Here is a 14,866-nt window from a genome sequence, read left to right on the forward strand (position 1 = left end):
ACATAAACCCAGCCCATTAGGAATTCACAATCTAATGGAAGTGTCAAAAGCCTGGCTCCCCAAAATATCACTAAAACCACCTTTTAGTAAGACAAAGCTGAGTTAGTACTGAGAAAAGGAGAATACCACCTCAACAGAGCCTTAGTAGGGCTTAGAAGATGGTTCGTCAGGGGAAGGCGGGCAGAAATAGTTGCTATATTTGAGATTTTCAAGTTTAAGGCATGTCTTTCAATGGTTAGGATTGAGTAATGATCATGATATATATGATAATTTATGATATTATGGTTTAGTATTGATAGAATAAGATGAGGATTTGAGGCAAGAGGTTCAAAGAGTTCTGATGTGTGAACTTGTTGGCTTTTTCTGTTAAACTTGATGTGTCATTCGGGATGTTTCTGGAATACACCAGATGACAGTAGAGTAGTAAGGTCATATAAATGTAGACAGTCAGGTGTACTAATAGTTTCAGAGATGGAGAAACAAATAAAACAGAAATATAAACAAATAATTAGTGTGGTAAGATAAGTATAATTTAGTCACAGAGCCCTTTGGGAGAAAATACACAGAATCTTACAACCTCCCTGCAATCTGCCACTGCCAGTAATTCTAAGATCTTTTGAGTGTCCTGCTTTGGTTTATCTTTGGTAAATCGAAGAAAAAGCATTATGTTTGCAGAGGCAATGTTCCTCCTTGTTTCTTTTCTTTCTCTCTTTACACTATTAACATCCCCAGGCCAGACATGCATATTTACACAAATGTATTTTACAAACACTCAATATCAAATTATGGATGAGTGCAAAGAATTCATATTTATTAAGGATCAACTATATGATGCATGCAATGCAAGTGTGTGTGTATATATATTTCAATTAGCTGTATATTAAATTTTTGTAGTAATTATCTTTATCCCCTTGCTCACATAGATGATTCTTATTGGGACCTTAAGGTTATATAGACCCCTGAATATGGCTCTTTTCTATATAATTTAGAACTCATGGTCTCTTCTTTTTGGGAGAGATAAGTAGTGAGTGTGATGATTTTCAAGCACAATAGTCCTCTATTTAAGAATAGTAGAAATGAGCATATATTTTTCAAAGCTTGAGTGATTTTTGCTAAGTAACATAAGCTCTAACCTTTGGTGGCATGAAACTGACATCTGTTACCTTGCAAATCAGTTTTTAGAAATACCCTAAAGTGAGTATAATAAAGCTACATCTGAGAAAAACAAATTAAATCTTTTGAAATTAAAATTCTGGCACATGATTCAAAGTTAAAGCTCAAATTCCTGAAGAAGTACTTAAAACTCTTTGTACCAAATACATCCTGTGTTTGATCATAATACTTGAAAGAATGCCCAACATGCTTTTCAACAGGTTCCAAAATCAAACAAGAAAACATGTATCTTATAAAGTACATTTACCTAGATTTATTCATCACAAGCTAATATGCATTTTTTTTTAAAGATTTTATTTATTTATTCGACAGAGAGAGAGAGAGAGAGAGAGCTCAAGCAGGGGGGAGCAGCAGGCAGAGGGAGAGGGAGAAGCAGGCTCCCTGTTGACCAGGGAGCCCGCTGCAGGGCTCGATCCCAGAACCCCGGGATCATGACCTGAGCTGAAGGCAGCCGCTTAACCGACTGAGCCACTAATATGCTTGTTTTATGAAATCATTTATAAATCCTTTATAAAATTCATTTCAATATTCTTTGACTCAAGTTTTGAGAAAACATCTGCAAGGTAGTGCAACTTTAGAAGTTATCAAAAGCTTGCCATCGTGCTAATGGCATTCACAACATACAAATCTGCCAGCTAAAGAAGCATCATCCCATTAGCAATAAACCATTTGGCACACAGCTATCTTCTCCGTCTGCTATGTGGGCTTTTATCACACCTTTCTTTCAGTCCCATATCTTCCCTGTACTGAGATGAAGAGGCACCAGGAGTAGTAGATGCGCGATATCTCCAGGCACAACTTACTAAAGTGCAAATGCAAAAGAATATTACACATTATTGTAACTAGACACAGGATGTAATAAGGCTTTCTGGAGCACCTGGGTGGCTCAGTCGGTTAAGCATCTGACTCTTGGTTTCAGCTCAGGTCATGATCTCATGGGTCATATGGGGCTCCCCACTCAGTGGGGGGTCTGCTTGAAGAGCCTCTCCCTCTGCCCCTCCCCACATGCGTTCATGCACGCTCTCTCCGTCTAAAATAAATAAATATGAAAGAAAGAAAGAGAGAGAGAAAGGAAGAAAGAAAGAAAGAAAGAAAGGTAGAGAAAGAGAGGAAGACTTTCAGAAGACAGACTATAAAAGTTGCCAGAGGCATGATGCTGTTATGGGGTTACTTAATCTTTCCCAACCTCCACTAGATCTGGGCTTCTCAGCCTGGGCACTAGTGACATTTGAAGCCAGATGGTTCTCTGTTGTGGCAGCTGTCTTGAGCATTGTAAGATCTTAAAGAGCATCCTTGGCCTCAACCTACTAGATGCCAGTAGCACACCCTCAGTTTGATAACCACAAATATCTCCAGACATTGCTAAATATTCCCTGCAGGTAGAGTTGGCAGCTTTAACAAGTGAAAATAGAGGATGCCCAGGTAAATTTGAATTTCTGATAAACAGCAAGTAACTTTTTCATGTAAGTATGTCCTGTGCAACATTTGGTACAGACTTGTACTAAAAAACTTATACATCATTTTTCTGAAATTCAAATTTAACTGAGAGTCCTATATTTTAATCTAGAAACCGTTTGGGGAGGCAAAATTGCCCATGACTGAAAACCCCTGTGCTATAGTATCACTAAGTTAAAAGCAAACAGCCAAGAGACTCTTGACTGACTCGAATGACAGTGCTGCTTTCCTTAACCTCTCAGACCCCATAACCTTGTTTGCAAAGAGGGGGTTCATTAACTTCCCTTACAGAGTGGACATGAGGTATAAAGAAAATAATGTATGAAAAAACTCTTAGTACAGTCCCTGGCATAGTAAACAATTGATGTATGTTCATTACTGACAATCCCTCACAAGATGGTGTCATCATAGTATTTACTGATGTCTGGACTTAATTTTCACCAACAGTAAAGACTGTATTACGGAAACAACAGGAACCCTGCAAGTGATTCTCAATCTTGACTGCACATTGAATTCACCTGGGGAGTGTCCTTCCCTGATGTCTGTAACCTACCTGTGAGAAATTTGGATTTCATTGATCTAGAGTGTGGCCTGAGCATTGGGATTTTCAAAAGCTCCACAGGAGTCGTAAAATGTGGAGCCAAGGCTGAGAACCACTCTTTGAGAGAAAAGTATTAGAAGGAAATAAGCTAAACTTAATTATATCTGATTCTTGGGTTGTAGAAAATTGGGTTAGGATCAGATTTAGAGAAAAGACGGACATGATTTTAGTCATTCAAGAAATATATCTGTGTGCCTACTATGTGCCAGGCCATGTTCTAAGCAGTAAAGGGAGTCCCTGTCCTTGTTCAATGGTAGTAGGGAGGGACAGATAATAAACAAATAAGACATTTTAATCTAATTTCAAAGACTAGAACTAAGGCCTTCATGAGAGATGGTGGCATTCCAAAAAAAAAAAAAAAACAAACAAAGTCATGAATAATCTTAATGGGAAAGCAAAATGGGGAGGAAGCAGCATGACTTAACAAGATGTTCTCTGAGTTTAGCTCTTAGATGAGATGAAAGCACGAAGGACATATTACCAAGGACAAGTGAAAGGATGGCATAAAACTGTAAAAATAGTGTCAGAAAGGCCAAAACAGAGTGAGGTTTTAGAAAAGTGAGGTTTAGAAACAGTAAAGCAACTAGGGCCATTCTGTTGAAAAGGGAAGTCCTAGACTAAAAGAGAACAAGAAGGAAATGTGAGTCTCTCTTTTTGAGGAAGATGTGCACTAACAGAAAGGCAGAACAAGCGTAATGCCTATTTTGCTTTATTTTTCTCAATTAAGAAGAATGAACTACCAGAATACAAAACAAAAACAGTGAAATGGACATGTTTAGGCTAAGGTAGGTGAGAATACAGTGAAAGACCACCCACATCCACTTTACATGAATTGTAACCTCTTGGTCCAGAAAACTGAGTTATTAGGATATTTTCCTGTGATATTTTGGTAGTAATGATAAGTGTATTTTTTAACAATAACATTCTCTTTTATAACAAACAGCAAAATACATATATAATGGTTTAAATACCATAGAAATTTATTTCACATTCAAGTCCAAAATGTTCTTGAGTGGTGTGTGTGGCTCCCCTCTAAGGATGGATTCAGGGACCCAGGTTCTTTCTAGCTGTGGCTTTGCCATCTTTAATAAATTCAGGTCTCCATGCTCATCTGCTTCCAGGCTATGAAAAGGAAAAGACCACGGAGGGTTACCAATGGGATGCTCTTATGGGCCAGACCTGGAAGTAGCACACATGACTTTTTCAAGCCTCCCATTGGCTAGAACTTTGTCACTTAGCCACCCCCGATCAAAAAGAAAGCTGGGAAATGTAGTGTGCCCAGGAAGAACAATAATCGGGTTTGATGACAGCTAACCAATCTCTACACAGATAATAGGAGATCTGCCAGAAAAATGTAGCTAGAAAAATAATTCAAATTTCAAAACATGGGGTTGAAATGGAGTTGAAGGATATAGAAACAACATAGGTTTGAAACCACTTGGGAGGGGAAAAAAGAGGGGATCTATACCTCATCTTCTTCTGCTATTAGAAGAAATGCACAACATTTTTGATAAATGAGAACTGACTGATAGTATCATTTAGTGGGTTCATACTTCTTCAGATAACTGAGTCCAGGGAATGGTAATCACTGTCAACCATGAAGGTGGTCTCTTGTGGTGTGCCTTGGGCCTCGCCTTCCCTGTGTCTCATTAAACATTTCTGTGAACAGCTTGAATGGAGACAGATCTGTGGCTGACTCAGTGAAAGAGATAATGAATGATAACTGTGGATCAAAGAATCAAGAGAAGTTTCAAAAGGATCTCGGCAATCTAGAACCTAGGTCAACAGAATTTTTCTGAACATAGCGAGGGAATAAATATTTTAGGCTTTTGGGCCCTAAGGTTTCTGTCACAACTAGTCACCTCTGCTGCTACAGCCCACAAAGCAGCCACAGACAATACATAAATGAACCGGTGTGGCTATGTTCCAATAAAACCACATTTACAAACACAGGCTAAGGGTGGAGGGGGGGGAGGGAGTTCTGATCCACAAGGTTTCTCAGGCATCCAGGTTGTTGCAGATGGTGTCCCCATCTAGTAGCTGTACAGTCTGGAGCAGGTGTTGTTGAAGCAGGGGCAGAGGCATCTGGAGTGGAAAACATTGTCAGGATTTTAAACAGAGGCCATTATTTACACATGTGAGTGTAAAACACATATATCACTTCTGCTCATTATATGCCAAAACTAGTCTTATGTATGGCCTTATTTCAGAAAATAGTGTGTGATTCCCATGAGCTAAATATGCAGAAGCACCCGGAAAAGCTACAAAGGAGCAAATCTCCAACATGGCTCATAATTGGAAAATGTAGGCTTCTGAGCTCCACCTTATAGCCCGGGAATCAGGATCTTTGGGACAGAGTTGGGAAATTTGCATTTTGAAAAATCTTTCACAGCCCATTCTCATTATCAACAGGAAGCTGCTGCTGTGAATAAGGAATGTTTTTAAAGTAGAGGAAAAGCAACAATTAGATCTGTGGATTTAAGATTACCCTGGCTGCAAGTGTTGGATTCAAGAGGGGAGAAACTAGAAGCTGGGATTTCATGTCCCACAACATATAGGGTTTAATGAGCAAACATAAATACATGTGCTTATATATCATGCAATGTGTTAGCAGGACCAGCTCAATCTGAGAGCCTAACAGCATTGTTACACAATTTCTCTTTATATTTTAGGAATCTCCTTCCTTGACTCTCAGAAAACCAGTAAGATAGGCTCAGAGGCCTTGTCAACACATTCAATAAATGTTTTGTAGGCCCCTGCTGCTGACTGTTGGTTGTATAGAGCTGGCTCGCACCCAGAGGACTCCCTGGATAGAGGCAGGGGAGTGGGGTAGGTGGGTGTGGCCTGCTTCTCTCCTGAGAGGTGGCCAGACGTGGTCAAACTTTCCTTCATGCCTGTTAGGACAATACAGAATATGGTTATATTGCTGTCTCTGCTGCTTTCTGAGAAAATTGAGATTTAAGAGTAGATCTGCAATGGGAGAAAATAACCAGTGCATGATTCTTTTGATAATTAAACCTATCCAGTTAGTGCTGATCATTTAAAGATTGACCATCCAAGTTTGGGTTTCTCTTGCTATATGCTGCCTGAATTTTGGCTGAGTCACCTAGCATTGTTAGCATCTCTCCCAAATGCTATTTGCAATGGGGAAGTGGGGAGTCAGGGAATCTCTATACACTTTGGGAAGAGGAGTAGGTTCTCTTCCTTTCAAATATTATGCTCAGTACTTATCAGTTGTTCATGTACCATGGCTTGAAATAAGTGGAATATTGATAAGAACTTGTCATTGCTGCTGAGCACTTTCTTTAAGAGAGATGGATGAACTTGTAGTCAGGTTCTCTTTTTAATGCCATGCTTTGTTTCTTTCTTGCATTGATAGAGCCCAACCACAATGGTATGAAACTAGAAATCATTAACAGTAAGAAAACTGGAAAAATTCATAATTCATAAATATTTGTAAATGGAACAACACACTTTTGAACAACCAGTGAGCCAAAGGGGAAATCAAAAAGTATCATGAAACAAATGAAAATGAAAACACAACATACCCAAACTATTAGAAACAGCAAAATCAGTACTAAAAGGGAATTTTGTGGAAAATTTTAAGAAAAAGAAAGATCTCAAACAACCTAACTTTACACCTCAAGGAACTAGAAAAAGAACTTTGAACAAATTTCATTCAAAAGTTAGAAAGAAGGAACTAACAAAAGATCAGAGCAGAAAAACGAAATAGAGACCAGAAAAACAGTACAAAAGATCAATGAAACTCAATGCTGTTTTTTTTAAAAAGACAAACAAAAGTGACAAACCTTTAGCTGGACTAAAAAAGAGTGAACAGCTATAAATAAACTTAGAACTGAAAGAGGAGACATTACAGTTGATAAAACACAAATATAAAGGTTCATGAGAGACCAGAATGCCTAGAATTGGGTTACCAGGGAGAAATGGCTAAATTCTTAGAAATATACAACCTACTTAAATTGAATGATTAAGAAACAGAAAATCTGAACAGACCAAACGTGGGTAAGGAGACTGAATCAGTAATCAAAAACATCTCAAAAAAGAAAAGCCCAGGACCAGATGGTTTCAGTGGAGAATTCTGCCAAACACTTAAAGAAGAATTAGCACCAGTTCTTCTTAAACTTTTCCAAAAAATGGAAGAGGAGGGAACACTCCCAAACTCATTTTAGGAAGCCAGCATTACGCTAATACCAAAGCCAGATAAGGAGTCCACAAGAAAACTACAGCACAATATCTCTGATGAATATAGATGCAAACATTTTTAACAAAATACTAGCAAACCAAATTCTACAGCATATTAGAAAGATCATATACCATGATCAAGTGGGATTTGGAGACAAGAATGGTTCAATATATGCAAATCAATAAATGTTATATATATGCCACATTAATAGAATGAAAAATAAAAATCATACAATCATCTCAATAGATGCAGAAAAACAATTGACAAAATACAGTATCCCACCATGGCAAAAGCTCTCAATAAATTGGGTATGGAAGGAATGTACCTCAACATAATAAAGGCCATATATATGACAAGCCCATTAACATTATACTCAATGGTGAAAGTTTGAAAGTTTTTCCTCTAAGATCAGGAAGAAACAAGGGTGCCCACTCTCACCACTCATATTCGACATAGTACTAGAAGTTCTAGCCAGACCATTTAGGCAAGACAAAGAAATAAAAGGCAACCAAATATGAAAGGAAGAAATAACAATTGTCTCTATTTGCAGAACATGATCTTATATATAGAAAATCCTAAAGACTCCATGAAAATACTGTTAGAACTAATAAATGAATTTCATAAAGTTGCAGGATACAAATCAACATAGAAAATCAGTTGCATTCATATAGACTAACCATGAACTATCCAAAAAAGAAATAAAGCAAACCATTTATAATAGCATCAAAAACAGCAAAATACTTCCCAATAAATTTAACCAAGGAGGTGAAAGATCTCTACTCTGAAAACTGTAAGATGTTGAGGAAAGAAATTAAACAAATAAATGGAAAGGTATTCTGTGTTCATGTGTTAGAACACTATTGTTAAAATGTCCTTACTACCTAAAGTGTTCTACATATTTAGTGCAATCCCTATCAAAAGTCCAGTGGCATTTTTTACAGAAATAAAACAATCCTAAAATTAATATGGAATTGTAAAAGACTCCAAATAGCCAGTCCAAATAGGGCGCCTGGGTGGCTCAGTTGGTTAAGTGACTGCCTTTGGCCCAGGTCACCTAGGGTCCTGGGATTGAGCCCCGCATCGGGCTCTCTGCTTGGCGGGAAGCCTGCTTCCCCCTCCCCCACTCCCCCTTCTTGTGTTCCCTCTCTTGCTGTCTCTCTCTCTCTCTCTCTCTCTGTCAATTAAATAAATAAAAATTAAAAAAATAAATTATATTACAAAGCTGTAGTAATCAGAACAGTATAGTGCTGCCATAAAAAGACACATAGACCAAAGGAACAGAACCAAGAGCCCAGAAGTAAACCATCCATATACTGTCAACTAATATTTGACAAGGGAGCCAAGAATACTCACTGGGTTAAGGACAGTCTCTTTAATAAATGGTGTTGGGGAGGGGCACCTGGGTGGCTCAGTCGTTAAGCGTCTGCCTTCGGCTCGGGTCATGATCCCAGAGTCCTGGAATCGAGCCCCGCATCGGGCTCCCTGCTCGGTGGGAAGCCTGCTTCTCCCTCTCTCACTCCCCCTGCTTGTGTTCCCTCTCTCCCTGTGTCTCTCTGTCAAATAAATAAAATCTTTAAAAAAATAAATAAATAAAAATAAATGGTGTTGGGGAAACTGGATATTCACATACAAAATAATGAAATTGGATTTCTAACTTACGTCATACACAAAAATTAACATGAAATGGATTAAAGATGCAAATGTGAAACCTGAAACTGTAAAACTCCCAGAAGAAAACACATGGACAAAAGCTTCTTGACATTGGTCTTAGCAATGATTTTTGGATATGATACCAAAAGGGCAAGCAACGAAAGCAAAAATAAACCAGTAGGACTACATCAAACTAAAAAGCTTCTGTACAGCTAAGGTAACCATCAATAAAATGAAAACCCAACCTAAAGAATGGGAGAAAACCTTTGCAAACCATTTATCTGATAAGGGGTTAATATCCAAAATATATAAGGAACTGGAAATTCTATAGCAAAAAAACAAACAATCCAATGAAAAAATGGGTGGAAGACCTCAACAGACATTCTTCTAAAGAAGACATACAAATGGCCAACAGGTACATGAAAAAATGTTCAATATCACTAATCATCAGAAAAATGCAAATCAAAAGCACAATGAGAAATCAGCTCACACCCATTAAAATGACTATCCAACAAAACAAGAAGAGAGAGCAAGTGTTGGTAAGGATATGGACAAAAGGGAGCCCCTGCACTATTGGTAGGGATATATATTAGTATAGCCACTGTGGAAAACAGTATGGAGGGTCCTCAAGAAAATAAATCTAGGGCGCCTGGGTGGCTCAGTTGGTTAAGCGACTGCCTTCGGCTCAGGTGATGATCCTGGAGTCCCGGGATCGAGTCCCATATCGGGCTCCCTGCTCAGCGGGGAGCCTGCTTCTCCCTCTGACCCTCTTCCCTCTTGTGCTCTCTGTCTCTCATTCTCTCTCTCTCAAACAAATAAAATCTTTAAAATAAATAAATAAATAAATTAAATAAATAAATAAATAAATAAATCTAGAACTACCATATGATCTAGCAGTTTCACTTCTGGGTATATATCTGAAGGAAATGAAATCACTATCTTGAAGAGATATTTACACTTCCATGTTCACTGCAACATTATGCACAATAGCCAAGACATGGAAACAACCTGAATATCCATCATTGGGTGAATGGATAAAGATGTGATACACACACACACACACGGGAGTACTACTCAGCCATCAAAAAAGAAGGAAATCCTGTCATTTGCAACAACATGGATGAACATTGAGGGCACTATGCTAAGTGAAACAAAAGTCAAAGAAAGGCAAATACTGTATGATCTCACTCACATGTGGAATCTAAAAAAGGTGAACTCATAGAAACAGAAATTAGAATAGTGGTTGCCAGGGGATGGTGGTTGGAATTAATGGTGAGATGGTATAAACTCTGATTTTAAGATAAGTTCTGAGGCTCCAGTGTATAGCATGGTGACTGTAGTAAACAGTCACCATTATTTGCTTGAATATTACTAAGACAGTAAATCTTAAATGTTCTCACCACACAAAAAAAGTAATGTGTGCATTGATGGAGGTGTTAACTAACCTTATTGTGGTAATCATTTTGCATTGTATCAAATCATCACATTATATACCTTAAAATTACACTATTATACATATAGGAAAATGAAAACATGTGTCCATTAAAAATTTATACACAGATGTTCATAGCAACATTCTTCATAATAGCCAAAAATGCGAACAATCCAAATGCCCAGCATGGATAATGATGGATAAATAAAATGTGATATATCCATACAGTGTCATATTATTTTCAATAGAAAGGAATAAAATACTAATAAATGCTATACCATGAATAAGCCTCAGAAACATTATGCTAAGTGAAAGAAGTCAGATACCAAACACCAGATATTATATAATTCCATATGTATGAAATATCTATAAAAGGCAAATCCATAAAGACACATGGTAGACTGTGGTCACTAACTCCTGGGGGTGGGCATGGGGAGTGACTGCAAAGAGGTAAGAGGTTTCTTTTGGGGGTGATAGAAATGCTGAAAAATTAGATTTTTGGTGACAGTTTAATAACTGTGTAAATATACAATATCCATTGAATTGTATACCTTTAACAGGTGCATTATATGGTTTGTAAATCATATGTGAATAAATGTATTTTTTTTAAGGCTTTTATTTCTTTCTTTGAGAGGGAGAGAGCGAGATAGGGAGAGAGAGGGCACAAGCAGCGGTGTGGGGAGAGGGAGAAGCAGGCTCCCCACTGAGCAGGGAGCCCAATGCAGGGCTTGATCCCAGGACCCTAGCCGAAGGCAGAGGCTCAACCGACTTAGCCACCCAGGGGCCCCCATAAACATATTTTAAAATGAGGCAAAGTTTGCTGGAGGAGGCAGGCATGGTATAAGGGAACTTTTTTTTTTTTTTTTAAGGATGGAAAGGATTTATGTGAATGATATAGGTAGGAAAAGGGGAGGGATCCAGAGTAAAGACAGAGAAAATAATACAAGAGAGAAGTTAGTAACATTGACAAGTCAAAGACAATATAAACCAGACTAAGATCAAGAGTTAATTTGGAGGGGTGCCTGGGTGGCTCAGTTGGTTAAGTATCTGCCTTCGGCTAGGGTCAGGGTCATGATCTCAGGGTTCTGGGATAGAGCCCCAGCTCAGTGGGAGCAGGGAATCTGCTTGTTCCTCTGCCCCTCCCTGTCCCCCCACCCTGTCCCCCTCAGATTCCCCCCCCACTCCGTTTGTGAGCCCACATGCTCTCTCTCTAATAAATAAATTTTTTAAAAAAGTTAATTTGGAGAGGGAATGGCATGGACAGAAGTTACTTCTGAGGCAGGGTAAAGGAGATGAGTTTTTGTAGATTGAAGAGAAAAAGGGAAGAAAAGTGAGAGTGTTCATATTTGATGGCCTGACTTTTAATGCAGAAGGCAAAGTCACATATTGGAGTGATGAATTTAGTAACTTCAGGAGAATAGTGATGGTTCAGACAACAAATGTGAAGAATAAAAAAAAAAAGCTGATTGATTATATGAATAGAAGGATTTTGGAGACATTAAGGGCTTACTTGAGTTTAAATCAAAATTTGTAGGGCGCCTGGGTGGCTCAGTTGGTTGGGCGACTGCCTTCAGCTCAGGTCATGATCCTGGAGTCCCGGGATCGAGTCCCACATCAGGCTCCCTGCTCGGCGGGGAGTCTGCTTCTCCCTCTGACCCTCTTCCCTCTCGTGCTCTCTGTCTCTCATTCTCTTTCTCTCAAATAAATAAATAAAATCTTTAAAAAAATGGTAAAGATGGAAAATTTTATAAAAAAATTTAAATCAAAATTTGTAAAGCACTTAATCATCAAGGTTATACATTTTTCTCCAGCAGCTCTAGCTTTCTATGAAACAAGGAGAAAACAACTGATGGGCTAACTGCCTGTAAACCTGTATTTGAACTGATAGTGTACAGGTTCCTGCTAAGGTTGGATGTAAAGTGCAGATTTAATCAAGCATAAAAAACTCAGACACTATTTTGGATATGATTATCACAAACTAAATGATAAATTTCAAGATGTAAAACATATTTTAGAAAAAAACTTCAATTTAATCAGGACTAGACTTAAGTCATTCCAATTTGATTTTTAAGCTTACTGAGCCTCTGTGAGATTTTAGAAGTGGTGCTAAGGGTGGTAATGCTTCCTTATCAAAAAGAAATCTCGGGAAAACCAGGAACCACCTACCATTCTACCAGATGGGTCCGGTAGGAGGTCCAGAATATCTGAACACATGGGTGATTGCTGGATATGTAGATTCCTGGATCCTTTCTCACAAACACTGAGTTACACTCTGGGGGTAGAGCCCAAACATTCTGTATTTTTAACCAGGTATAGAGGTGATGGTATTGTTAAAATGGTGAAGTTTTTCTAGTACGAATTTAAGCTGAAAGATGATGGTGGGAAAAAGATCAGTTAGAAAAAGGGAAGTGGGGTAATCTTTATGGTTTGGCAAAAAGCTTAAGTTTCTGAAGGATTTTCTGGACTCCATTATTTGGTATGACTAAATCTTCAACTCTTAAGTAATTCAAACCTTTTCTTCACATAATGAACTGGTAATTCCAAGAAAGAGGGTTTATTTAATGCGTGCGGAAAACTAAGTGATATAAACAGATGTGAAAGGAAGAGAATAACCAGATCTCCGTAAGTGTATGTCAAAAAGTCAGGGATTCTTCTCCGCCTAAAGAATAAGGTTGCACACTAAAGCCCTTAATTACCTTGCTTTATAGGACCAAATTCATGGAATTGTCACTCTTAACAGTTCATAATGCCACAACGAACTTAAAATGTGACCATTAATACTTTATTCTTCGAATATGGTCTCATAATGCTTCGTAAGAAGCATTTTATTTAAGTTGGTTTTAACTACCAAGTTTTGCTTTAAAATAGCCTTCCCTCCTTCCTCCCTACCCCCACACAGCCCCCCGAAATTACAAGCTGCAAAAGTTTGAAGTAAATTGTGCCCCTCCCCGACACACACACACACACACACACACACACACACACACACACACGCACACCCACTTTTCAACACTGCCCTCCTAGGCCCCCAAACTCTACGTAACCCCAGCAGAGAGTCCCCTGGGCCATTTTTATCCCCGGCTCAGCCCTAGGGCCCCAAAGCTCAGCCTCCCCCGCTTTCCCCAGCCGTCTTGAAAGTCCGGTCGGGTCCGGACGGGGCGGGGCGGGGCGGGGCAGGCCTGCTCCATTGGAGCCGTACTGTGGGGGGGGGGGGAGAAGCAGATAGGACCCGTCCGGCTTGCTTAAAAACCGCCAGCTTTTCGTCCCTGCATCTGTTCCAGGGAGAACGCACCTACTTTACAAGCTAAGTTTTGCCTGACTTGGCGTCTGGAAGCAACAAGAATAACTTCTCAAAAACTTTTGCCAGCTTCTGCTCCCCCCGATGCATCGTTTCCTGATGGTCCGCCCTCGGGCCAAGCTAGGGAAGCCCCCTCCCCCTCCCCGCCTCCTGTGAGGCGCGCGGAGCCACCGCCCCCGGGTCGGGTCGCAGGGGCAAGAGGCCGGGCGCGCACCCAGAGGCTACCGCCGCCGTGGAAACCGTCGGCCTCCTGGGCCCCTGCCCCGCGGCAGCATGGACTACCTGACCACATTCACCGGGAAGAGCGGGCGCCTTCTGCGGGGCACTGCCAACCGCCTGTGGGGCTTCGGGGGTGGCGGCGAAGCCCGGCAGGTGCGCTTCGAGGATTACCTGAGGGAGCCCGCCCAGGGGGACCCCGGGTGCGGGTCCCCGCCCCACCGGCCCCCGGCGCCGTCCAGCCCGGAGGGACCCGGTGAGCCCCGCCTTCCTTCGCCTCCCGCGCGGCTGACCCGGGCTGAGGGCTGGGGCGGGGGAGGGGGGTGCGGCGGCGGTCAGGGCTCGGGGTGGGAGTGCGCGGCCCGGGCTGGAGCCGGACGTGAACTGGGTGGGCGGGGGTCGCGAGGCCGGACGTTGGCAGGTGTGCCTGGGCGGGAGGCAGGGAGCGGGGGAGGAGGGAAGGACGGGCTCCGCTCTGGGGACGGAAGACTTTCTGCAGTTTGCGTCGTAGCTTTTCCTGCCCTGCTCTTCCTGCTTTCTTCACCTAGACTCGACTTTCTTAACCCCGCCAAGTATTTGGACGGTCTGATCCATTCTTTTTTCCCTCCCGTTCGGAGGTGAATGTTGAACCAATTATGATGTGGGTGTTTGTCGTCTTCGAGGTAATTAAGAACGCCGTGCCGGGTTTGGTGTTTTGGTTTGGGTCAGTGTTTTTATTTGGTATTTGTCAACTGTTAGGATTCACTTCGGCACTGAATAATTACTTTCGAAAAGAAAATGCTCAATTTACACCGGAACCTCAGTTGATTTTTGTGCCGTGTACTTTGAAAGGCAGCG

General features: G+C 40.6%; 1 protein-coding gene across 9 annotated transcripts in view; it reads left to right on the forward strand.

The window, feature by feature from the left end:
* OXR1 (oxidation resistance 1) overlaps positions 1–14,866 on the forward strand; it is a 455,727-nt gene that overhangs the window by 357,112 nt on the left and 83,749 nt on the right. For 2 of the 9 annotated variants that reach the window (XM_027575412.2, XM_027575424.2), the window contains exon 1: positions 13,955–14,285. The exons of 5 other annotated variants lie outside the window; for them this stretch is intronic. In XM_027575412.2, coding sequence (XP_027431213.1) covers positions 14,087–14,285 — 199 coding nt within the window. In that variant the 5' untranslated portion in view covers positions 13,955–14,086. Of the gene's footprint in view, positions 1–13,886; positions 14,286–14,537; positions 14,692–14,866 lie in introns of those variants that run through there. 2 more of the 9 variants (XM_027575459.2, XM_027575452.2) reach the window with 2 other exon arrangements.

This window comes from Zalophus californianus, chromosome 4 (genome assembly GCF_009762305.2).
Source record: "Zalophus californianus isolate mZalCal1 chromosome 4, mZalCal1.pri.v2, whole genome shotgun sequence".
NCBI classification, from domain to species: Eukaryota; Metazoa; Chordata; class Mammalia; order Carnivora; family Otariidae; genus Zalophus; species Zalophus californianus.